Here is a 27,142-nt window from a genome sequence, read left to right on the forward strand (position 1 = left end):
ATACAGAATCCTCTTCACATTACTGGCTCTTCGGGGAACTGTTTGCTGACAGTGGTATATAGTTGAGGAGGAGGAAAAAGTTCAGTTATAAAAGAAATTCATACCTGATAAAAGTAAGGGATCCTTATCTAAAGACTTCTTAACATGATCAGATTCACCAGTCAATGAGCTTTCATCAATTTTAAGATCATTGCCTTGAATAAGTATGCCATCAGCGGGAAGAAGATCACCTAAAACAAAATAAAGGTACGCTAAACTGTGAACAAGATTACAATAACATCACATCATGTGTAAGATGCACTGCCCTTTTTTACTTACCATATTTCACTTGAGCAATATCTCCAACTGTAATGTCAGCTACAGGTATCTGAATGACCTGACCACCCCTGATGACTGTGAACTTCTGTTCTTGTTCAATTCGACTCTGCAAACCTCTAAACTGTTTTTCCTTACTCCAGTCATTGAAAGCTGTTACTAATACTACACACACTACTGACAAGAGGATCGCAGCTCCTTCAATCCAACCAGTTTCACCTTCACCTTCTTCCTCTCCAACAGAAACGTCTCCACAAACTATTTGGAAAGAAAGAAAATGCTTATCAAAAAAGATTCTGAATTGATGGCAACAGATATGTAATTATAATGTTCATATGCCCCGTTAACTTTGCTTACAGCTCTAAACACTTTATTGATTCAAAGCATTCCATAATGATGACGACGCTTACTCTGTTAATTTCAAGTTCCCTGCCTCTGAGGATTCTCATCTTTAGGGTAGGGAGGCAGTCTAGCGTACCTGTTAAGAGTGAGGACACTGGGGAAGATTAAATCTCGACCCTAAGGCAAGTTACTTATTTTTGAGACTCAGTTTCTTCATCTGTCAAATTAGGAGACCACCACTTACGGCAGAGTTGTTGAGAGAATTAAATGCGAAGACACTTGTAAAGAAGGTAGAACAGTGGCTGAGACATCCTTCATACTCAACCAATAGTTAATGCTATTACTACATAGAGTAGGCAAGTTGTACATGGAAAGTTAAATATTATGTGTTTACCCATGAACCATGCTTATTTACCATATCAGTTTCACTGGAGTATGATAAAAGCTTGACTTTCATAACATAAAAATTTAAGCAAAGTGCTACTCATTCATTCAACTATTTGAGCACCTACTTTATGTGCCAACACTGTTTTCAAAGCTAAGGGTGTAACAGTGAATAAGACATATAAGCTCTTTCTCCTCAGGGAACCTATACTCAGACTGGTAGGTGTGAATGGGATATGAAAAAATCAGATAATAAAACACAAATAGTTAATTTCAGATATTGTAAGTGCCATGAAGAAAATAAAATATGGTGATGTGCTAGCAAATGAAAAAAGAGGGCTAACTGTGGTTGGGTGAACAGAGAAGGCCCCTCTGAGGTGTCCATAACATTTGAGCCAAATGATATGAGGGAACTAGCCATATAGATTTAAGGGAAGAGGATTTCGGGGAGAGATTAAAGTCAGCACAGAGGCTCTATGGCAAAAAAGACTTTAGAAAAAGACAGAGGCAGGGACAAAAGAAACCTCAAAACTGTAGGGCCAGTAATGGTGAAGAAAGAACAAGGACGGTGCTTTTTGAACCTTGGGCTGTAATCTATTTGTGAGTCTAAAATCAATTCAGACCTTCAAGATGGCGGAGGAGTAGGATGCAGAGATCACATTCCTCCCCACAAATATATAGGAAATACATCTACATGTGGAACAACTCCTACAGAACACCTACTGAACGCTGGCAGAAGATCTCAGACCTCCCAAAGGCAGAAAACTCCCCACGAACCTGGGTAGGGCAAAAGAAAAAAGAAAATACAGAGACAAAAGAATAGGGATGGGACCTGCACCTCAGGGAGGGAGCTGTGAAGGAGGAAAGGTTTCCACACACTAGGAAGCCCCTTCACTGGTGGAGATGGGGTAGCGGGGAGGGGGGGGGAGGCTTCGGAGCCACGGAGGAGAGTGCAGCAACAGGGGCGCAGAGGGCAAAGCGGAGAGATTCCCGCACAGAGGGTCGGTGCCGACCAGCACTCACCAGCCCCAGAGGCTTGTCTGCTCACCCGCCGGGGCGGGCGGGGGCTGGGAGCTGAGGCTTGGGCTTCGGTCGGATCGCAGGAAGAGGACTGGGGTTGGCGGCGTAAACACAGCCTGAAGGGGGCTAGTGCGCCACAGCTAGCCGGGAGGGAGTCCGGGAAAAAGTCCGGACCAGCCCAAGAGGCGAGAGACCATTGTTTCCGGATGCGCGAGGAGAGGGGATTCAGAGCACCGCCTAAACGAGCTCCAGAGACGGGCGTGAGCCGCTGCTATCAGCGCGGACCCCAGAGATGAGACGCTAAGGCTGCTGCTGCCGCCACCAAGAAGCCTGTGTGCAAGCACAGGTCACTCTCCACACCTCCCCTCCCGGGAGCCTGTGCAGCCCGCCACTGCCAGAGTCCCGTGATCCAGGGACAACTTCCCCAGGAGAACACATGGCGCGCCTCAGGCTGTTGCAACGTCATGCCAGCCGCTGCCGCCGCAGGCTCACCCCGCATTCCACATTCCGTACCCTTCCCTCCTCACAGCCTGAGTGTGCCAGAGCCCCCTAACGAGCTGCTACTTTAAACCTGTCCTGTCTGGGCGGGGAACAGACGTCCTCCGGTGACCTACACGCAGAGGCGGGGCCAAATCCAAAGCTGAACCCCAGGAGCTGTGCAAACAAAGAAGAGAATGGGAAATCGCTCCCAGCAGCCTCAGGAGTAGCCGATTAAATCTCCACAATCAACTTGATGTACCTGCATCTGTGGAATACCTGAATAGACAACGAATCATCCCAAAATTGAGGAGGTGGACTTTGTGTGATTTGTCTGTATAGCTTTGATTTAACCATTTGTCCTAGGGTTCTGTCTGTCCGTTTTTGTTTTTTTAGGATAGTTTTTAGCGCTTGTTATCATTGGTGGATTTGTTTTTTGGTTTGGTTGCTCTCTTCTTTCTTTCTTTTTTTATTACTTTTTAATTCTTTTTGTACTTTCAGTAATTTTTTTTTTAATTTTAATAACTTTATTTTATTTTTCTTTCTTTCTTTTTTTCTCCCTTTTCTTCTGAGCCGTGTGGCTGACAGGGTCTTGGTGCTCCGGCCGGGTGTCAGGCCTGAGCCTCTGAGGTGGGAGAGCCAAGTTCAGGACACTGATGCACCACAGACCTCCCGGCTCCACCTAATGTCAAACAGCGAAAGCTCTACCAGAGATCTCGATCTCAACTCTAAGACCCAGCTCCACTCAACAACCAGCAAACTATAGTGCTGGACATCCTATGCCAAACAATGAGCAAGACAGGAACACAACCGCACCCATTAGCAGACAGGCTGCCTAATATCACAATAAGGTCACAGACACCCCAAAACACACCACCGGATGCAGTCCTGCCCACCAGAAAGACAAGATCCAGCTTCATCCACCAGAACACAGGCACCAGTCCCCTCCACCAGGAAGCCTACACAACCCACTGAACCAACCTTAGCCGCTGGGGGAAGACACCAAAAACAACGGGAAGTATGAACCTGCAGCCTGTGAAAAGGAGACCCCAAACACAGTAAGTTAAGCAAAACGAGGAGACAGAGAAACACACAGCAGATGAGGGAGCAAGGTAAAAATCCAACAGACCAAACAAATGAACAGGAAATAAGCAGTCTACCTGAAAAGGAGTTCAGAGTAATGATCCAAAATCTTGGAAATAGAATGGAGAAAATAAAAGAAACGTTTAACAAGGACCTAGAAGAACGAAAGAGCAAACAAACAATGATGAACAACACAATAAATGAAATTAAAAATTCTCTAGAAGGAATCAATAGCAGAATAACTGATGTAGAAGAACGGATAAGTGACCTGTAAAATAAAATAGTGGAAATAACTGCTACAGAGCAGAATAAAGAAAAAAGAATGAAAAGAATGGAGGACAGTCTCAGAGACCTCTGGGACAACATTAAACGCACCAACATTCGAATTATAGGGGTACCAGAAGAAAAAGAGAAAAAAGAAAGGGAAAGAGAAAATATTTGAAAAGATTATAGCTGAAAACTTCCCTAATGTGGGAAAGGAAATAGTCAATCAAGTCCAGGAAGTGCAGAGAGTCCCATACAGGATAAATCCAAGGAGAAACATGCCAAGACACACATTAATCAAACTATCAAAAATTAAATACAAAGAAAAAATATTAAAAGCAGCAAGGGAAAAACAAAAATTAACAAACAAAGGAATCCCCATAAGGTTAACAACTGATCTTTCAGCAGAAACTCTGCAAGCCAGAAAGGAGTGGCAGGACATATTTAAAGGGATGAAAGGGAAAAACCTACAGCCAGGATTACTCTACCCAGCAAGGATCACATTCAGATTGGATGGAGAAATTAAAACCTTTACAGACAAGCAAAAGATAAGAGAATTCAGCACCACCAAACCAGCTTTACAACAAATGCTAAAGGAACTTCTCTAGGCAGGAAGCACAAGAGAAGGAAAAGACCTACAATAATAAGCCCAAAACAACTAAGAAAATGGTAATAGGAACATACATATCGATAACTACCTTAAACGTAAATGGATTAAATGCTCCCACCAAAAGACACAGACTGGCTGAATGGATACAAAAACAAGACCCATGTATATGCTGTCTACAAGAGACCCACTTCAGACATAGGGACACATACAGACTGAAAGTGAGGGGATGGAAAAAGATATTCCATGCAAATGGAAATTAAAGAAAGCTGGAGTAGTAATTCTCATATCAAACAAAATAGACTTTAAAATAGACTATTACAAGAGACTAAGAAGGACACTACATAATGATCAAAGGATCAATCCAAGAGAATGATATAACAATTGTAAATATTTATGCACCAAACATAGGAGCAGCTCAATACATAAGGCAAACGCTAACAGCCATAAAAGGGGAAATTGACAATAACACAATCGTAGTAGAGGACTTCAACACCCCACTTTCACCAATGGACAGATCATCCAAAATGAATTAAAAAAGGAAACACAAGCTTTAAATGATACATTAAACAAGATGGACTTAATTGATATTTATAGGACATTCCATCCAAAAACAACAGAATACACTTTCTTCTCAAGTGCTCATGGAACATTCTCCAGGATAGCTCATATCTTGGGTCACAAATCAAGGTAAATTTAAGAAAATAGAAATCGTATAAAGTATCTTTTCCAAACACAATGCTATGAGACTAGGTATCAATTACAGGAAAAAATCTGTAAAAAATACAAACACATGGAGGCTAAACAATACACTACTAAATAACCAAGAGATCACTGAAGAAATCAAAGAGGAAATCAAAAAAATACCTAGAAAAAAATGACAATGAAAACACGACGACCCAAAATCTATGGGATGCAGCAAAAGCAGTTCAAAGAGGGAAGTTTATAGCAATACAATCCTACCTCAAGAAACAAGAAACATCTCAAATAAACAACCTAACCTTACACCTAAAGCAGTTAGAGAAAGAAGAACAAAAACGCCCCAAAGTTAGCAGAAGGAAAGAAATCATAAAGATGAGATCAGAAATAAATGAAAAAGAAATGAAGGAAACAATAGCAAAGATCAATAAAACTAACGGCTGGTTCTTTGACAAGATAAACAAAATTGATAAACCATTAGCCAGACTCATCAAGAAAAAAAGGGAGAAGACTCAACTCAATAGAATTAGAAATGAAAAAGGAGAGGTAACAACTGACACTGCAGAAATACAAAGGATCATGAGAGATTATTACAAGCAACCCTATGCCAATAAAATGGACAACCTGGAAGAAATGCACAAATTCTTAGAAAAGCACAACCTTCCAAGACTGAACCAGGAAGAAATAGAAAATATAAACAGACCAATCGCAAGCACTGAAATTGAAACTGTGATTAAAAATCTTCCAACAAAAGCCCAGGACCAGATGGCTTCACAGGCGAATTCTTTCAAACATTTAGAGAAGAGCTAACACCTATCCTTCTCAAACTCTTCCAAAATATAGCAGAGAGAGGAACGCTCCCAAACTCATTCTACGAGGCCACCATCACCCTGATACCAAAACCAGACAAAGATGTCACAAAGAAAGAAAAGTACAGGCCAATATCACTGATGAACATAGATGCAAAAATCCTCAACAAAATACTAGCAAACAGAATCCAACAGCACATTAGAAGGATCATACACCATGATCAAGTGGGGTTTATCCCAGGAATGCAAGGATTCTTCAATATATGCAAATCAATGTGATAAACCATATTAACAAACTGAAGGAGAAAAACCATATGATCATCTCAATAGATGCAGAAAAAGCTTTCAACAAAATTCAACACCCATTTATGATAAAAACCCTCCAGAAAGTAGGGACAGAGGGAACTTACCGCATCATAATAAAGGCCGTATATGACAAACCCACAGCCAACATTGTTCTCAATGGTGAAAAACTGAAACCATTTCCTCTAAGATCAGGAACAAGACAAGGTTGTCCACTCTCACCACTATTATTCAACATAGTTTTGGAAGTTCTAGCCACAGCAATCAGAGAAGAAAAAGAAATAAAAGGAATCCAAATTGGAAAAGAAGTTAAGCTGTCACTGTTTGCAGATGACATGATACTATACACAGAGAATCCTAAAGATGCTACCAGAAAACTACTAGAGCTAATCAATGAATTTGGTAAAGTAGCAGGATACAAAATTAATGCACAGAAATCTCTTGCATTCCTATTCACTAATGATGAAAAATCTGAAAGAGAAATTAAGGAAACACTCCCATTTACCATTGCAACAAAAAGAATAAATACCTAGGAATAAACCTACCTAAGGAGACAAAAGACCTGTATGCAGAAAACCATAAGATACTGATGAAAGAAATTAAAGATGATACAAACAAATGGAGAGATACACCATGTTCTTGGGTTGGAAGAATCAACATTGTGAAAATGACTATACTACCCAAAGCAATCTACAGATTCAATGCAATCCCTATCAAACTACCAATGGCATTTTACACAGAACTAGAACAAAAAATTTCACAATTTGTATGGAAACACAAAAGACCCCGAATAGCCAAAGCAATCTTGAGAAAGAAAAACGGAGCTGGAGGAATCAGGCTTCCTGACTTCAGACTATACTACAAAGCTACAGTAATCAAGACAGGATGGTACTAGCACAAAGACAGAAATATAGATCAATGGAACAGGATAGAAAGCCCAGAGATAAACCCACACACATATGGTCACCTTATCTTTGATAAAGGAGGCAAGAATATACAATGGAGAAAAGACAGCTTCTTCAATAAGTGGTGCTGGGAAAATTGGACAGCTACATGGAAAAGAATGAAATTAGAACACTCCCTAACACCATAACCAAAAATAAACTAAAAATGGATTAAAGACCTACATGTAAGGCCAGACACCATAAAACTCTTAGAGGAAAACACAGGCAGAACACGCTGACATAAATCACAGCAAGATCCTTTTTGACCCACCTCCTAGAGAAATGGAAATAAAAACAAAAATAAACAAATGGGACCTAATGAAACTTAAAAAGTTTTTGCACAGCAAAGGAAACCATAAACAAGACCAAAAGACAACCCTCAGAATGGGAGAAAATATTTGCAAATGAAGCAACTGACAAAGGATTAATCTCCAAAGTTTATAAGCATCTCATGCAGCTCAATATCAAAAAAACAAACAACCCTATCCACAAATGGGCAGAAGACCTAAACAGACATTTCTCCAAAGAAGATACACAGATTGCCAACACATGAAAGGATGCTCAACATCAGTAATCATTAGAGAAATGCAAATAAAAACTACAATGAGGTATCATCTCACACCAGTCAGAATGGCCATCATCAAAAAATCTACAAACAATAAATGCTGGAGAGGGTGTGGAGAAAAGGGAATCCTCTTACACTGCTGGTGGAAATATAAACTGATACAGCCACTATGGAGGACAGTAAGGACGTTCCTTAAAAAACTAAAAATAGAACTACCATACGACCCAGCAATGTCACTACTGGGCATGTACCCTGAGAAAACCATAATTCAAAAGAGTCATGTACCACAATGTTCATTGCAGCTCTATTTACAATAGCCAGGACATGGAAGCGACCTAAGTGTCCATCAACAGATGAATGGATAATGAAGATGTGGCACATATATACAATGGAATATTACTCAGCCATAAAAAGAAGTAAAATTGAGTTATTTGTAGTGAGGTGGATGGACCTAGAGTCTGTCATACAGAGTGAAGTAAGCCAGAAGGAGAAAAACAAATACCGTATGCTAACACATATATATGGAATGAAAGAAAATGGTTCTGAAGACCCTAGGGGCAGGACAGGAATAAAGACGCAGACGTAGAGAATGGACTTGAGGACACAGGGAGGGGGAAGGGTAAGCTGGGACAAAGTGAGAGAGTGGCATTGACATATATACACTACCAAATGTAAAATAGATAGCTAGTGGGAAGCAGCCACCTAGCACAGGGAGATCAGCTCAGTGCTTCGTGACCACCTAGAGGGGTGGGAATAGGGAGGGTGGGAGGGAGATGCAAGAGGGAGGAGATATGGGGATATATGTATATGTATAGCTGATTCACTTTGTTATAAAGCAGAAACTAACACACCACTCTAAAGCAATTATACTCCAATAAAGTTGTTTTTAAAATAAATAAATAAAATAAAATAAAATCAATTCAGTGGCTCATGACCAGAATTTTGAAAAATGAAACAGAACAAAACAGAAAAGCATATACATGTAGTAAAGGTGAACTGTTTTTTGAAAGCTTACTTTGGTTAGTTTTAAATTCACATGAAGGAGTATGTTCTTCTTTGTTCCTATGTAAAGTTCTTTCTTACTGAGCGTTGAGCTAAAATCTCTGAAAGTCAATGGTTCTCTTAGGAAATGCAGAACAGGAAATGGATTATTCACAAGAAAATAATGAGTAAACCAATGACGCTAGAAATGATTAAAGCATATTCCAGAATAGTGAGCATGAACTGAAGAGAGGACTTGAAGTGCAAGGGTGCTGAATAAAGATGAATCAGGGAGAGGTATGTGGGACAGATAAAGGGAGAGAAGACAGAAGCTGGAGAAAAATCAATTTGCGTGAAATGGAACAATCACCATCCTCATCAAATGGGCATGATGTGAACAATCACAAAAAATATCCCTGTGAAGATCAGCAGGATTCAGCCACCAATGGGTATAAAGCATGTTCTCCAAAGGAGATGGCTAGATGATCTACTGAGAGTGCTGGCCCCGCCATCCAAATACTAAAACTTCTATTTATTTTCAAGCTGAAGAAATAACTATGTATCATTGCACACAATACCAGTTAAGTGAATCTATGGTTTACATTATTTTAAATAGTAGAAGCTGTAAAGACAGCTTCCCCTTACCTCTCGCCCTGCCCAGAATATCAGAGATTTGCTCTCTGAATTACATAAAGCAAGTCTGAACTCAAGAACAGATGAAGGTTGAAATACTATATTGACCACTTTCACCAACCTTGAGGCAGTGCTAAAATATTATCTTCCAAATAAAGCACTACAGTGGTCTTACTGGTTAAAAATATAAAAATGCAATACTTGGGACTTCCCTGGTGGTTCAGTGATTAAGACTCTGCACTTTCACTGCAGGGGGTGCGGGTTTGATCCCTGGTCAGGGAACTAAGATCCCACATGCTTGCACCGTATGGTCAAAAAATAAAATAAAATACAATTAAAAAATAAATAAAATAAAACACAATTAAAAATATATTAAATTAAATTAAAATCAAGTGATGGCAGGGGATTCCCTTGCTGCAGATTGAAAAGGAAAAGCAATACTTTTTAATAGTGTGCAAGAATGACAGACTCATATCAGAAGATGAAATTTACCAGTCATATTTCAAGAAAAACTTTTACATAACTGGTGGATGGAAGTGAAAATAAGTATCATGATTTAGTGAGTACACTAAAATCTTCCACTTGGATTTACCTAATGTTGAGTTTTTTCCAGCTATGAGAGATATTAAAACCAAGTTCTGAAAGAAAACAAACTTAGACCCAAATCAGGCTAAATCAAGATTATAAAATATAATAACGTATATTCAATCATGCTATTAATAACGATGGTTTTTTAAAAAATTTATTTATTTATTTATTTATTTATGGCTGTGTTGGGTCTTCGTTTCTGTGCAAGGGCTTTCTCTAGTTGCGGCAAGCAGGGGCCACTCTTCATCACGGCGCGTGGGCCTTTCACTGTTGCGGCCTCTTTTGTTGCGGGGCACAGGCTCCAGACGCGCAGGCTCAGTAGTTGGGGCTCACGGGCCTAGTTGCTCCTCGGCATGTGGGATCTTCCCAGACCAGGGCTCGAACCCGTGTCGCCTGCATTGGCGGGCAGATTCTCACCCACTGCGCCACCAGGAAAGCCCAATAAGGATGTTTTAAGGCTACTAAAAATCAAAAATTTAAACGTTCACCTTTTTAATCTTTAATTTCTATTTGTGTATGTGTTTTAAAATGCTCACAGTATAAATAACTTTAAATATATATAATTCATAAATGCATAAATGCATCATTTGGAGACGTGTGCTCATATCTTTTCTTTATAGGCTAAATAACCAAAAAAGTTTAAAGACAACGTAACAGAGGTTCAGGGAAAGGAATTGTGAGACAATTATTTAATTTTCAGCTTTAAATCTCACATGCATATGTATTTATAACTAAACTACTGAATATTTCAAAAGAAGAGTGTGAAACAAGTTAGTGACATATTTCATTTCATATATAGTTCTACTTTATATTACACAGATAAAGTTAGAATGATCTTGAAATAGACAGTATTAAAGTATTTCTAGAAACTGAATCTTTTTCCTACTGATGACCATTACAAATTTTTAAGGGAGCTGCAGGGAAAAAAGAAAGTAATCTCAAAATCTAAGTTAGGAAAGGACTGTAGTTTACCAATTATACATGGAAAAAAAAAAAGTATTTTAATAATGTTTTCAGTAAAGTCCAAGTGTAAATACAATAATAAAAATTGATTTTTACTAAAGGTGCTCCCTTGTAAATATATTCGCCTGAGAGGTACACACCATCTAAATTCAGCCTATGCTCTCTAACACAGGGCAAATATGCCATTCTAAAATCCCCTACGTGATTCTTGGGTGGTATATCAAGTGATATATTAATAGCACAGAAAAGCGGTTCTCAAAGTGTTGTTTAGGAACTCCAGGGGGATCCTCGAGGTCAAAACTATTTTTAGAATAACACTAAGATGCTATTTTGCCTCATATTTCATGAATGTATAGTGAAACTTTCCAAAGACTACATTACATGTGCTAAATACAACAAAATGAATGCAGAAGCAGATGAGAATCCAGTTATCTTCAATTAAGCCAGACCTCAATGAGATACAATGACATTACAAACACCACTACTCTTCATTATTTCATTTCAAACTTCATTAATAATTAATTATAGTGATTATAATTATATATTATAATATTTATTATTTTTAAATGCACTGATAAATATTTTTAAATTTCTCAGTTTTAATTTAGAATACAGTAAATACCTACAGATATAACTCACATAATCAAAACCTCTTTGGAGTTCTCAATACTTAGAGAGTGTAAAAGGGTTCTGAGACCAAAGAGTTTGAGAACCACTAGTTGTATACAGTGACTATAGATTTATGTGGGTTATAGTGCTTATTTTCACACTAAACAGTACTAGTAAGAAATTTTGATAATTTGGATTTCTATGACTATAGATTAACAATTAATGGATTTCCTTTTAAGCAAGTATCCACTTCTTAGTGTTAAACATAACATGATGAAAAGATACATGAAATATACTAATAAGTGTTTTTTAAAAAAATACAAACACTAAATAACTTTTACCATGGAGCAAAAATACCTTTATATATGGTTTATTAACACCTTCTGGTACATTTTGAGCCTCTTTAAGGGCCTTAAGACACCAACAACTCTAGATTATCTTCTCAGTTGGATCTAATACCAGTTATCTCCTTAAGCAAATATGAAAAAGGGCCTGTCACTATATCCTACAAATGAAGCAGTCTGAATTCCAAGATTTGCCCAGATCCTGTTAGTAAGAACCTACTCCCACTGAAGATATTTTTCTTCAGTTTTCTTATAGTCTTGGGAAAAAATGTTAACAGTAAAAAGTTTTTAATCATCTGCTAACGCACTCAAGTCTAGAACACCAATTCCCAGTATTCTATAATGACAGTTGGATAAACCAAGCCGTAAAGAATTTAACTGCATGTTGCTAAACATGGTATCACCTCCCTTTCCAGACGAAAAGACACACACACTTACACATCCTCACACCCACCCACTTGTGCACACATACATATACATGAGCACCACAGACACATACACAAAAACATTTAAAAAATCTCAGAGGATATATATCAAAATGATAACCTCTAAAAAGTGGGATTTTCAGTAAATATGATTTCCTTTGAATTGTCATTTCCCCCCCTAATTTTTCAACAGCAAAACATGTACCGCTTATTTAATAAATAAAAGTTTAAAAAATAATTTGGCTCAATACTGACAAGAATATTGCCTAAATCCTTTCTTATCTACATCAGTGATTCTCAACTGCAGGTAATTTTGCCCCCCCCCCCCATAGGATACCTGGCTACCTCTGGAGATACTCTTGGTTGCCAAGGTGACAATGAATGTTCTGGTGCAAAATGTCAACAGTGCCCCTCTGAGAAATCCTGATCTCCACAGACTTCAGCCTCAGATCCACTCGCTTATGCTGTGACCCACTACCTCCTCCCGCCCGCCCCCGCCAAAAGTTCTCTCTCACATGAGCTCTAGGCATACCTTTGAAAGAATTACTTTAAATGATTACCTAAGCCAACTTTTAGAGTTAGCAAATATTTATTAAACTCTTCATAACTTGAAAGGCAGAAGAATGAAGCTTTCACAAACAAAAATATTTTGGTGAATCACTCTTCTGATATATAAAATACTAATGGTTCACTCTATAGCTACTTAAATATAGTGACCAAAACCCAAGCTAGATCTCCAGGCAGTTATAGAATGTAATGTTGGAAATACCCATTTTAAATAATTTGTTTTAAGGAAAAAGAAGAAGAAATTTAAAAGAGAAATGAAGGGGTACTTCCCTGGTGGCACAGTGGTTAAGAATCCGCCTGCCAATGCAGGGGACATGGGTTCAATCCCTGGTCCAGGAAGATCCCACATGCCGCGAAGCAACTAAGCCAGTGCGCCACAACTACTGAGCCTGTACTCTAGAGCCCGCGTGCCACAACTACTGAAGCCCGCGCACCCTAGAGCCCATGCTCCGCAACAAGAGAAGCCACTGCAATGAGAAGCCTGCGCACCACAACAAAGAGTAGCCCCTGCTCTATGCAACTAGAGAAAGCCCGTGCGCAGCAACGAAGACCCAACACAGCAAAAGAAAAAAAAAAGAGAGAAATGAAGGACATAGAAAGATGAGAGAAAAACAAAATCATGTGCAGTTATAGGTTAAAGCAGAGTTACCATTCTATATTTTTCCACTGGTCAGAATACTTTGTAGCATAAACATTTCTAAGATGGCAAGGAAATTATCCAAATCATGTATATAACAAAATATATATAACATTTTGAGAACTTGAAAAGTAATAGATTAGGGAAAAGAATAAATTTTTGCTTTCATAATGATTTTCCAAAAGATTAAAAAAAAACACCCCAAATTAAAAACTAATTACTTCACAATAGTGTTCTAAAGAACTTAAAAATCATGATGACATATAACACATCATATATATGGCTTAGTGCTTTGCCAGACACAGCATATGCATACACGGGTAGGTTACTTAACCTCTGTGTCTCACTTGTAAAATGGAGGTGACACTGTCTATCTTATAGGGTTACTGGGAAAATTATCTGAGGTAATATATTTAAAGAACTACTAAAAGCACTATTAGAACGATATCCAGTACAAAGCAGTTAATAAAAGCTGGCCTGCTATTGTTATTATGTATTAAGTAAGCAAATGCACTGAACTTAGCATCACACATAAGAGTCTTCCCTCTCCCCGCCCAATTTACTTACGTGCATTATCCCCTTCTGGAGGCTGATAAAAAGAAAGGCCCAATGATACTATGGCTGCAATTTCTAATATAATTAAAGTGACATCTTGTAATGCTTCCCATACTAATTGAAGAAAGGTTTTTGGCTTTTTAGGAGGTATAAAATTCTTTCCAAATACAGCTTCTCTTCTCTCTATATCTGCAGGGTTTCCACTTAAACCTAATAAAAAGAAATAGATTTAAGTGAACAGTTTTACTACTTACAAATGAAAATATTTTATTCAAAACACATTCATTCTCTACACTTTAGATTCGTTACATTTAGACACAATTCATAAGACCCTATCAGAATGGTTTATTCTCATGAGTTAGACTAAGTGTACATAATTTAAATCACCAAAACACATGTGCAATGCTTTAAGAGAACATTTTAAGTAGATGACACAAGGCTGAACTAAGAATTTCCACTTTTCCAAACTGCTAGTTTTTGATCATACTGTCTTACACCATCTTATAGACTGCTAGAGACCAGAAATGATATGAGTTTGATGGTTTTATATCAGAATTAAACATTTCCCTGACCTTTACTTATGATATTTTTCCTCCAAACGTGGGGAAGTATATAAAGATATTTATTTGATTTACTTATTGCATCTTGGTTAACTTAATAAGTAAAAGTCTTTTATTTTCATTCTTATTTGCTGAAAAACAATGAAAAGTTCATCCACTGTAAGCTCTAAAACTTCTAGTCTAAAACGTCTGTTATAGGGAATTCCCTGGCAGTCCAGTGGTTAGGACTTTCACTGCCAGGGCCCAGGTTCAATCTCTGGTTGGGGAACTAAGATCCTGTAAGGCGTGGCACGGTCCAAAAAAGGTCTATTATACTTCAATTGATAAAAGATTTGCAAGTCACAAAAAAAAACAGGAGACTTAGAATGACCTTTCCTTCAAGTTTACTTTTTACGATTTATTTCCAGTTAAAGAAACAGGTAGTGCTATTGACTGACCATCACTGTAAAGGAAAAGGTACCTTGTAGGACATACTATTTATTGCCTGGAGCATGGAATTAGAAAGCTATGAAGCAAAAGGTTAAGAGAGAGCTGGATGATCAAATTTGCCTTTCCTTCACCCTACCAAACAAGTCCTTCTCTAATTTAATCCTGCTGATCCTGTCGAGCCTAGATATATCCCAACTAGCTAATGCAAAGCATGTACATATTTACATTATTGTGGGACTATGAAAACACAGGCAGCAGTGACAAATGTCATTTTTCCTTAGTTTAAGAACAATGAAGAAGGGACTTCCCTGGTGGCGCAGTGGTTAAGAATCCACCTGCCAATGCAGGGGACACAGGTTCGAGCTGTGGCCCGGGAAGATCCCACATGCCACGGAGCAACTAAGCCTGTGCGCCACAACTACTGAGCCTGCACTCTAGAGCCTGCGAGCCACAACTACTGAGCCCGTGTGCCACAGCTACTGAAGCCTGCGTGCCTAGAGCCCGTGCTCTGCAACGAGAAGCCACTGCAGTGAGAAGCCCGCGCACCGCAACAAAGAGCAGCCCCCACTTGCCACAACTAGAGAAAAGCCCGCGTGGAGCAGCAAAGACCCAACGCAGCCAAAAATAAATAAATAATTTTTTTTAAAAAAGGAAAAGAACACTGAAGAAGAGGACAGAGATACCAGGATGACATGACTTTTCATTTATCATTATAAATTTAAATTTATAATCCATTTAACCTCAACTCTTTATTTTTTGGCAAGAATTCATTCTAAGAGAACAGCATAGGAAGAAGACAGGGAAACAGCAGATCACTGTAAGGCTCTCGGCTTTAAGTATTTCAGCTATTACTCTGGATGCAGAGGTGGGCAAAGAGCAGAAGAGAGAAAACAAAGGAAGTTCATTATTACAACAATGAGAGATGAATATACAGATCTTAAAGTAATTATTTACTTTGGTTTTTTATTTATTAATTACTTATTTACTTGTTAAAGACACCAAAAAGCTTCCAGAGAATGTTTTCACAAGCAACTGTAGCACAGTCGGGTCCACACTAGGCAGTTCAAAAAGCATCTTAGATTTCTGATGACAAAAGTCATCAACTGAAAGCTTCCACAGAGCTCTAGGCTTTGAGTCAGAGTTAATGGATAGAAAGGCAGTGAAGGACTGCACTGGACTAGGGGACAAAGGACTAGGGGGAAAGACAATATGAGAGAGGAAACTTGCAAATTATAACTTAGAATCCACACACTGTTTCTTCAGGCGAGAGCAATGCCCCTCATCAATCCTGGCTGCAAACAGTTAACAACAGTCTGTGGTTTAATCGGGGGATGAGGGAATCGATGCAGTGAGGTTTTCCACAAAACAGAATGTATTTGTTTTAAAGAACTATACTTTGAGATGTTCTGAAATTATGTGCTTACTGCTTTTCAAATAAAATACCCTTTCTTTTATGAAAGGATGATATTAGACAGTGGGTAGGTTTGTTCTGTCTTATATTTTAATGCCCTTACAGCAAAAAAAAAAAAAAAGATTGTTATCCCTCCCTGTGTCAGTCTCCAATTCTTTCTAAGAAATATGTTTGAAGATACTGGTTCTATCAGTTTAACTCACCCTTAATAGAGTCTACCATTAACTACATATAACACCTCAGTTTTAAATATCACCACTGCAACTATAAAAATAGTTGATTAAATCTTAATTTATATTGGTTGTAACAGGGGCCAATATTTTGTTAATGCTGAAAAGAACAGCCATAAAGCTAAAGATCGCTTAAAAATGTATCTTGGAGGGAATAAGGAAAGTAAAAAAGCAGCTGATCCAAAGGTTATCGTAATTCTTCCTATGCTCCCACCACATATACAAGCACACACCTAGGTCACTGCACCACTAAAGCTGTCTGGTTTAGGAATTAGAAAACCTAGGCTCCAATTCACCTACTGAAATCTTGTGCAAGTCACTTAACCCCTTTGGGGTTGGGGGGGCATTAATATTTATTGGTATAACTCAGATAGTTTGGGAGGACCAAAGGAGAAGGTACAAAGTTTATAAACCATAAACTACAGGGCAACAGTTAGTTAAGGTAAGTAAGGAGAAAGACAAGTTACAGACTGAACACTATAGGTTTTAACTCCATTTTGGGGACAGCTGATTTCTATTCATGTAAAATAATAAACTCACATAATCTAAATATAATGAAGTTCAGAGTTCTGCAGCAGTCTGTCCCCCCTCCCCTGACTCCTGATACTTACTGAATATCTGCTACTTCCAGGTACTGTTCTACTTGCTAAAAAGCCAGTGTGAACAAAACAAGTCTTACATTCAGCAAGCTTATATTATACTGGAGGGAGATAAATAAAGAGACAATTAAAATAGTATGAAGAGAGGACTGGCATTTATTCTAAGTGCAATGGATACCGCTAGAAGGCTTTATAGCAGGGTAGTGATAACTAATTTCATTTAAATTGTCTGAAGGATAAATTGAAGAGTTGGAGAGTGGAGGAAAAGACCAGCTGGGAGGCCGCTGCAGTACAAAGTAAGAGATGGTGGTAGTTTGCACCTGGGTTCAGAAACGGAGGCAGAGGACTTCCCTGGTGGCACAGTGGTTAAGAAACCGCCTGCCAATGCAGGGGACATAGGTTCGAGCCCTGGTCCAGGAAGATCCCAACGTGCCGCAGAGCAACTAAGCCCGTGCGCCACAGCTGCTGAGCCTGTGCTCTAGAGCCCGTGAGCCACAACTACTGAAGCCCATGCGCCTAGAGCCCAAGCTCCACAAGAGAAGCCACCACAATGAGAAGCCCGCGCACCGCAACGAAGAGTAGCCTGAGCGCAGCAACAAAGACCCAAAGCAGCCAAATAAATAAATAAATTTAAAAAAAAAAAAAAAAAAAAAAGAAAGAAATGGAGGCAGACTCACTGAATCTGCCAGGTATCTTGTAAGGAGATCAGACAGAACTTGCTGAAGGAGTGGATGTGGATGAAAGAAAAAAAGAAGGATAAAGAATGATACCTAGATTCTTTTTTGTCCATGCACTCAAGTGGATGGATGATAGAGACATTTACCAAGATAGGGCAGGCTTTGGGAACTGTAGATTTGGGTGGAAAAAGGTAGGCAGGAGTTAATGGTTCTGCTTTATCGATTTAAACATGAGATCACCATTAAACAAGAAGTGGGAATGTCTAGTAGACAGCCGGTTATACATATTCAGAACTCACAGAGAGATCTGAGCCAGAGAGTCCTCAATATACAGATGATTCTGGAGCCATGGGCCTAATGAGAGCTTCTAGAAAGCTAAAGTAAGTTGACAAGAAGAAAGCAGGGCTGAGGCAAGAGCCTTGGAGCACTCCAACATTTGATTTGAAGATCAGCTAGGGTTCTTAAAACACCAAAGAAAACTGAGAAGAAAAGGGGATACACATACACACGCACTTACAAATAGATTCATGCAGTATTACAGAAAGGGAGTTTTAAAAAAGATGATGTGGCTGATTATATCAAATGGTGTTACAAAAGTGGAGTAAAATGAAGACAGAGAATGGATAACTGGCTTTCACTAGATGGAGGCCGATGGCCTTGATAAGGAATCTTCCAGTGGAGGTATGGAAGAAAGTCTGATTAGAAAGAATGTGACAGATAATGGGAATTAGTTAAGTGGAAACAATGAGTACAGTAACTTCTTCTAGGAGTGTGATGCAATGGAGAGAAACAAAGCAGTAAAAGTAAAATAAAGCAGTAAAGGTGAATTAAAATGGGTAAATAAAACCCGTTTTGCTTTTTAAAGATGAGTGACAGATATTAAGGCAAGTTATTTAGCAATGGAAATGACCAACTAGAGAAGACCACACTGGTGATACAGGAGAGACACAGGCTAGTTAATCTAGAGCAAAGCCTTTGAAGAAGCCAGAGTAAATGGAATCCAGGGCGTGGGTGTTAGCCTATTATAGGTGTAGGAAGAGGCTCCACTGTGAGGGGGGAGAAAGCAAAGTTTGCGGGGAAGAGAAAGGTAAGCAGTTGGAACTGGTAATGAGACTACATGGTCCTAGTTTTAAAAGGAGAGGAGATATGATATCAAATCATTTAGAACAACGTATGAATAAATATACTGAGAATCTTCTGCCTAGTCCTGTTGGCTCCGTTGATTGTAGTGTAGCAGCAATAAGGCCAAGGGCATTGATCTCATTAGGGCCCAGTTAACTTGACAAAGAGAAAAAACAAAACCAGCTCAGAATATATGCTTTTGGGGTCTGGATCTACCATTCTATGAATAGATAATGGCTCAAGAATACTGTCTTTATGTGTGAAAGGGATAGATTACGGAATAAAATGCAAATTCTATCAATAGCTTGATGTTTTAGCAAAAAAAAAAAAAAAATGTAGCATTCCAACTGCTGGGGCTAATAAAAACATGTCTCAATTTTAGAAAATGAAGAGGGGAGAGTAATGGAATATAGAAAGCAGGTGGATTTAACTGAAAATCATGGCTATTACATAGCACATCCCAATCTTATCAAATTCTGTACTTGAAATTATGTCAGTATTTGTGTGTGTGTGTGCGCGTGTGTGTGTGCGTGTGCGTGTGTGGAGTAGTGGTAGTGGTGGCAGCAGCCAGCCTGCATTCTTTAAGTGAGGGCCACAGGAAAACACACAGATCAAGACAGTATGTGAAAATTTGTGTTTGTGTTCATTCTTCTTGAAAAACAGACTAATACCCTCATCATATTTTCAATTTCAAAAGAAAAGGAGACTGCCCTCAAATTTAAGTGAATCACTGTCTAAATTCAAACTTAGGCTTAGTTCCTGAATGCCAACCATGGGCCAGATACTGTGATAGGCATAAACATACAACGGGAAATGAGTCAGACAGGATGTCTTTCTCTGGCACTTGCCTTCAAGGAACTCACAGTTTGGTGGGGCAGACTTCACAAGTAATCAGTTAATCACAAGCCAGTGTGTTACATATTATGATGCGGGTGGTGAGGCTGTTAATGGAAGCCAGTAAAGGGAACTGGAATCCAAATTTACGGGGTTGGGGTGGACAAGGGAGTTCTAAGATACCAAACTTGAGATCTCAGGAATGATTAAGAGAGACAGTCACAGGAAGGGTGAGGTAGAGTGTTTTAGGTGAAAAGATCATCATGTAACAGGACCAGAAACAAGAGTGAGCTTGGCACAACAGTATTTAAGAAAACTGAAAATTTTGCTATGCCTCAAAAACTGAGGAGGAGAGTTGGAAAATGAGATGAGATGAGATGAGATGAGGTAAGCAGGAGCCAGACCCCAAAGAAATTTGTTAACCTAAGTGAGAAGTCTGAACTTCCTTCTAAGGGCAGTGGAAAACCACTGCCAGCTTTCAGCAGGAAAGTGACAGGCAGCGTGAAGGGAGACAGGAAAAGACACCAGTTAGTATGTTGTTACCTGAATTATGCAAGAGAAAGACAGCAGCCTCCAGCAGGGTGGTGGGGAGGTAGAGAAGCAGACACCCTTGAGTTAACAGACAGTTAGGAGTTAGAATTTCCACGTCTTGTCGACCCAGTGAGTGAGAACAGGTGAAAGACTCCTATCAAAGTCAAGTCTATCTAGCAAGGTGGATGACAGTTTCACTGCAAAGGGGGAAAGAGGAAATATGCTTTCAGAAGGGAAAGTTTGGAGAGGCTGAGAAAACGAAGATGTCTAAAAGCAACTGAGCTTTCAAAAGGCCCAAAGCCTGGGAGAAAAGCCTGGACTGGAGCCACAGATGTCAGAGTCAGATGTGAAGTCTTAGAAGTGGAGAGCATCACCCAGGGAGAATGCAGAGTGCACCGTGAACAGAAACACAAGGCCTGCCAACACTGAAAGGAAAGCACAGGAGGCGGATGAAACGGGCCAGATAGGAAGAAAGCAAACCTTGAGTATAGTGTTATGAAAGCAGAAGAGAATGCTTTGGGAAGGAAATATGTCTATTGTACTGAGAAAACTGAACTTGAAAAAACTAACAAAGCGATGTTACTTCAGGCTCTATCAAGTACAACTTTAAAAAATAACATATATATGCTACCAGGTTTGAGAAGAAGTAGTCAGTGTTACAATTATCTGCAAAAAATTAATAAGCAATGAAAACTGGTAATCTGAGCAGGATTTAAATTAAATGTATAATTCTCTATTTTTAAAAAAATTTTATTGGGGTATACGATTCTCTATTATAGCAGGAATAAATTTCTAGGACAAGGTCACACAGCATCATCAATAGAAAACCCTCATTGATAACTGTATACAAGTATTAAAACATACGTGGCTGGCACACCATGGCCATGCAAATCCTTGTCGAATGCCTAAAACCAACCTGTATGACCAAACACATACATCAGGGAATCACAGTGGTCTTGTAGTAGCCTGTAAGTCAGTAATGATTTATCCTGGGCAAAAGGCTGACTTCTTTCGAGAGTTAAAATATATTTCCATGTGTGAATGTCAATTTTATTGTATTACATCATGAAGACATGGTCAAAGCACACCATTACCAACAACCTTACTACTAGCAAGTGCAAATATAAACTGCCATCTGAAACATTATGGAAACGTTAGTCAGCCAGGGACAATTGCTGTTGACTCTACCCTGCTTCCTACCACACACTACTTTTGCTTCTCTCTACCACTGTTTCCTTATTTCCTTTGTTTTTTTGTTCTCGTCTACCTAATTTTAGCAACTACCACTTAAAAAGCTTGGTGTCTCATTTGCTTTCCTGCCCTTTACAAATCCATAAAGTCATGCCTCTTACAGAGTACCATTCAGTACCTATCTTTAATTTTTATGAATTCACTTTTATCCTTTGCTTGATACAGTACTATGAATAATAAATGATACCAAGGGCTGAGATTTGCATTCTGTAAATCTTATTAGAGTCTATTCTACCATCCAATATAAAATATAATATAGATAACATAGGAACACATTAAAATGGGAAAGATACCAAAAGCTAGGGTAACAATAAAAAGATCAAGAAATATGGTTTAGAACAGGAATAAGAAGGTTAATGTAGGGAAACAATAATGATACAGAAGAACAAAACTGTAATGGCAGTTTTATATAGTTAGGATATTAGAAGATTATTTTGCCTTAAAAGTACATTCTTGGATTCTGAGGACTATAAGATAGGTGCTTGCTAACACATAAAACCAAAAATATGAAGCAATAAATCTCATTCCAGTTAACCTTGAAATTTACAGTTCTAATTCTTTTAAGAGTAAAGATAATTAATCAGAACCACTAGGAAGTTTTTAATATGAAAATTACATCTGGCTCAAAACACTTCCTATTGATCAGTACACGTACAGTATGCTTGAAATCAAGTTAAAGCACTGCTCTGCTAGAAAACAAGCAATAAATTAGCAGGCCAAATGAGGAAGCACACAAACACAACTTCCTGAGGAGGGCATATTTTAAAGACCAACTAATAAACAGAATCTTGAATCCCCATTTTTTTTTTCATCACGTAATTCCTGCCATCAAAAAAATACTATTGTGACGAGAGAATACAGGTACTTCTTTCTCAATCTCTCAACTCTTTCGCAAGCTGAATGAGATGAACTTTTATAACACGAAGTACACTACAGTAGTTAAAAGCATGTCCTCTGTCTAGGTTTGAATCCCTCCTCTGGACTTATGAGCTGTGAGACTTCAGCTAAGTTGCTTAACCTTTCTGTGCTGTGGGTTCTTTGGCTGTAAAACAGGATAAGGTTGTTGTGAGGATAAAGTAAGTTGATATTTATAAGTACTAACTACCAATTTGGCACAAAAAGCGTTATCTACGCGTCACTTATTATCGTTGTTGTTCTTAAGAAACATCTTTAATTGTTCCTCCAGACTTTAGAGCAATCTAATATCTACATCCCAAATATTTCTGATTTTCCTTCTCCACTCATTTTTCTCTTAGGCATATATCACTAACACACTACACATCTCATTTGTCTTGTGAACTTGTCTTCCCCATGTAAAAATAAGGCAGGAAGTTTTCTTTTATTCATGGATGTATGTCCAGAGCCTAGGTAAGTGCCAACAAGATAGGAGATACCCAATAAACACAATATCTCAGCAATTCTAAAACACACACATTCTTATATTTTATTAACATCTCTGAAATTGGGATGTAATTTAATTATACACTTACGATTATCTTACAGTTAAAACTGCCAACACTAATTCTTTTTTTAGGGGGTATATAAAACATATGACTATCATTAATCTAGATCTGACAAAAGACTGTGTGTCAATGAATGAATGAATGAAAGAACTAAAGTGACAGATAAACTTCAGTTTTACCTAACCAAAATTCCTGTACTTTAAAGAATCATTGTTATCTCACTTTCCCTGACTATAAGCAGATTATACTAAAAAAAAAAAAAGGCTACTTATTGTCTAGATCATTTTACTTGGGCATAAAAACTCCTAGCTGATTATTCCCAGGGATGAGTCATTTGTTACCATTTGCCTAGTTGATCAGTGACAAAATATTCATTAGCTTCTGAGTGAATTATTTCTAAATTAAACTAGAACTATTCCTTTGGAAATAACATTTCTGTGAAGGCTGCTGTTGTTTTTATTTATTCTTATGACGACTGTAAACACAAACATAATGCTTACAATGGCTTTTTCACATTCTTTAGAAGAATATTTCAAAATGACAAACTATATATATATAAACAGTGAAGACAAAAGTTTGTACAAATTTTGACAAAAATTAAATTCACAGTACTAGGAAGAAGATGAGCAAGAATTTTCTAAGAATAAAAGACGGGGAAAATGGCATACACTTGTTTAATAGCACAAAGCAGCAACAATACACACAAAATTTTGAGTGTTAAGTGAATATTTCTAGAGATTATCCACAACTTCCACCATGTCGTAAAAGAGGTACATAACCATCCCCTCCCTAAATTTTAAAACCTACTGTACTAGGTACAAAGTTTCCGTTAATTTAATAAACTTCACTAATTAAACCAAAATCAATGTAAGGAGAACTGCCCAAAACAACAACACAAAAGAAACTGCAGTGCAAACTAAAGAGAAATAATGTCCATTAAAAATGAAAAAGCACCATGGAAGGGTTTTTAGTTAATCAGAAGTTTTGTCTTCTCATAACTAACAGCAGGGAAACACAAAGACATGGTTGAGGGAAGTGCAAATATGTGCAGATTTCAAAGTGAAGTTCAATATTAGGTTTTTTAAAATTAATTAATTAACTTATTATTTATTTTTGCTACGTTGGGTCTTTGTTGCTGCGCACGCGCTTTCTCTAGTTGCAGCGAGCGGGGGCTACTCTTTGTTGCAGCGTGCGGGCTTCTCATTGCGGTGGCTTCTCTTGTTGCGGAGCACGGGCTCTAGGCACGCAGGCTTCAGTAGTTGCAGCATGCGGGCTCAGCAGTTGTGGCGCACGGGCTTGGTTGCTCTGTGGCATGTGGGATCTTCCCAGACCAGGGCTTAAACCCACGTCCCCTGCATGGGCAGGCGGGTTCTTAACCACTGCACCGCCAGGGAAGCCCCAATATCGTTTTTATGAACAAACTATGTTGTTATAAATATTGAGGGTTTTTAATGTTAATATACCCTATCAATTTGGTGATCATGAAACATCCAAAATTAGGTTTTAGATTAAACGTAGTATGTACATACGGTTGAATTAATGAATCTACCAATTGAGAACAGCAACTTAATGTACAAATCTCTAAAGTTATATGAAGTTAGCTAACATTTTAAAGTAGATTTGCATACTGAACAAACTCCAAAGTTTGTCAAATTACATCTATTAAAAGTTCCATGGGTCTGTTCCTGATTCACTGAATTTAAGCAGCAGGGGTCCAGCTCTTAAAATGGTGCAGCATATTTAATGTATAACTGAGAAGTCCATGTTTCTAGTGGTTCTGACTTGAGGAAAAGATCCAAACAATCTGGAAGACTTTACAGAAAAAAGAATATACTCCAACTGATCTGAGGAAGCCCTTTTAGGATATATGTGAATACTGACATTAGCTTCCTCAAGACCATGCTACCTCAGAAAAATTAAAGCAACTACCTACCATTAAAACAATGAGCAATTCACATAGAATTACATAAAGGTTTTAAAGAATCTTTTAGTGTGATTTAAAATTCTTTTACAACTTTGGAAATAACTTTTTGCTATTACCTTAAAATTTATCACAAGTAGTGGCATGGCATAAGATGTTTTAGGAAAAATGTTAAGAAAAACACTGAAGCACAATTTTTCTAGAATTGGCTTTGGAATATATACTAATATCTTTTAAACTTTAGCATTAATAATTTCCCTTCCTTACTAAAATAAATTGTAATCACCAAACATTCATCCTCATGTATCCTTCCCCCCCTCCTTTGCAATTTGGAAATCCTTTTTGGAAACTTCCTAACCTTACCTTTATATTCAACATGATCAATATATTAAATAAAAGATTATCCCTTCAAACCATTTCAAAGACCATAACGCAATGAAGTTATAATGAACATTTCTGTTTTTCAAAAAGAAATGTACTACAAATCAAGAATTATGAAACCAAAGATTTCTTTGAACACAGGGAAACTGAATATAATTCGAAGATTGAAAACTATTTTTAATCAAAGGAAATGTCCACTAAATTAAAAATTGCCATCTAATCTACTCCATTTGCTCTGGTACCTTCTGAACTAATTGTTAAAGTTTAGGTTAAAAAAAAAACCAAACAAACTTGGTCAGCTACTGGCAGTGAAAGCTATTTTAAGCCGCCTGGCAAAATGAAGGATAGTGAGCAGGGTTTAGTTCCACTGAATCCCCTGGGAACTACCAAGCCTGATTCCAGCTCAAGTGGAAAGACAATCAGGCTATCGTAAACAAGCAGCAATATGTGCGACAGTACAAAATACTTTCTCCCACCAACTTAAAATATATAAATTAATTTGCAACACTTTTTTTGATCTAAAGTTACTTTACACCAATCTTTAATGCCACGAAAAATATGGCATAATCAAACAATAGCCAAGACAATCTAAGCATGCTTATTTATGAGCCAATTACAGAACTCGCCAAAGTACTAAAAATGAATGTAATAAAACTCACCTTCATTGGGAGATGTTTTTAACCTGGTGCAAATTCCATAGACATCTCCATAGCTTTCCTGTATTTTTCGTAATGCATCTGTAGACCTGAGCTCCATGAGAGCCCGCAGCTCTGCGAGTGTAATTCCAAAGTCTCCATCATGATTAGCTTCCTTCAAAGAGTTTTTTACACCACCATATGCAACCGAGTTGTTTGCCATGTCGCCCATTACAAGTATAATTTAACAGGAGGAAAATGTTTCCCAAAAGACTCTAATTTTCACTTGATATATATCCAAGATGAAAATCTTTTAAATATGAAAATCTTTCTTAAACCAAACACTCATTGTATGACTTCGTAGAGGAGCATCAGCAGCATTTCCCAGGGAAGTATCTTGACCTTTGGCCCATGACTAGTTTCTTCCTATCAGTCATGAGACGTACACATCTGTAAGAAGAAAATATTTAAAATTAGTAAAATCCATATGAGAGTATTATGCATATAAGCATTGCCATCAGGTAGCTAATCAAAGTATATCATTTAATTGCAAAAATATTTTTTTTACTGTAGTTTCATGCTCTTAAAATGTTTTGCATGATAAAAGGTCGAAGTATAACTTCTAAATAAAATTGTGTATCAAGAGACATTAGCTTTCACCATTATTAAATGAAACTATATTTCACATAACTGTTAGGGATTATTAATAGTTATCATTAAGCACTACGTTAGTTGCTTTAAATTCATTCTCTCATTTAATCATCACAATTTAATCCCATGAGGTGTTACTGCTCCTTACTCTACTGAGGAGAATAAGCCTCAGAGAAATTGAGGGGTTTCTACACAGCCCACAGATGCCTGACATGAATGAGTTGGGATGCCTCTAAACCCATGTTCCTTCAAATACACTACCCTGTCTCTCCAAACCTTTCATATGGGAGAGTCCCCGAAAGGGCAAAAAGCACAGTGAACTTCTCATATGTT

The 27,142-nt window shown here is 38.0% G+C and overlaps 1 protein-coding gene across 2 annotated transcripts in view; it reads right to left on the minus strand.

Annotated features, from left to right (window-relative positions):
* The window catches only part of ATP2B1 (ATPase plasma membrane Ca2+ transporting 1), a 128,784-nt gene that overhangs the window by 44,950 nt on the left and 56,692 nt on the right, over positions 1 to 27,142 (minus strand). For both annotated transcript variants that reach the window (XM_068562111.1, XM_068562112.1), the window contains exons 2-5: positions 26,183 to 26,608; positions 14,127 to 14,324; positions 319 to 573; positions 105 to 230 (exon numbers count right to left, since the gene is read on the minus strand). In XM_068562111.1, coding sequence (XP_068418212.1) covers positions 105 to 230; positions 319 to 573; positions 14,127 to 14,324; positions 26,183 to 26,390 — 787 coding nt within the window. In that variant the 5' untranslated portion in view covers positions 26,391 to 26,608. The remainder of the gene's footprint in view (positions 1 to 104; positions 231 to 318; positions 574 to 14,126; positions 14,325 to 26,182; positions 26,609 to 27,142) is intronic.

The sequence above is a fragment of the Eschrichtius robustus genome, chromosome 13, assembly GCF_028021215.1.
Source record: "Eschrichtius robustus isolate mEscRob2 chromosome 13, mEscRob2.pri, whole genome shotgun sequence".
NCBI lineage: Eukaryota > Metazoa > Chordata > Mammalia > Artiodactyla > Eschrichtiidae > Eschrichtius > Eschrichtius robustus.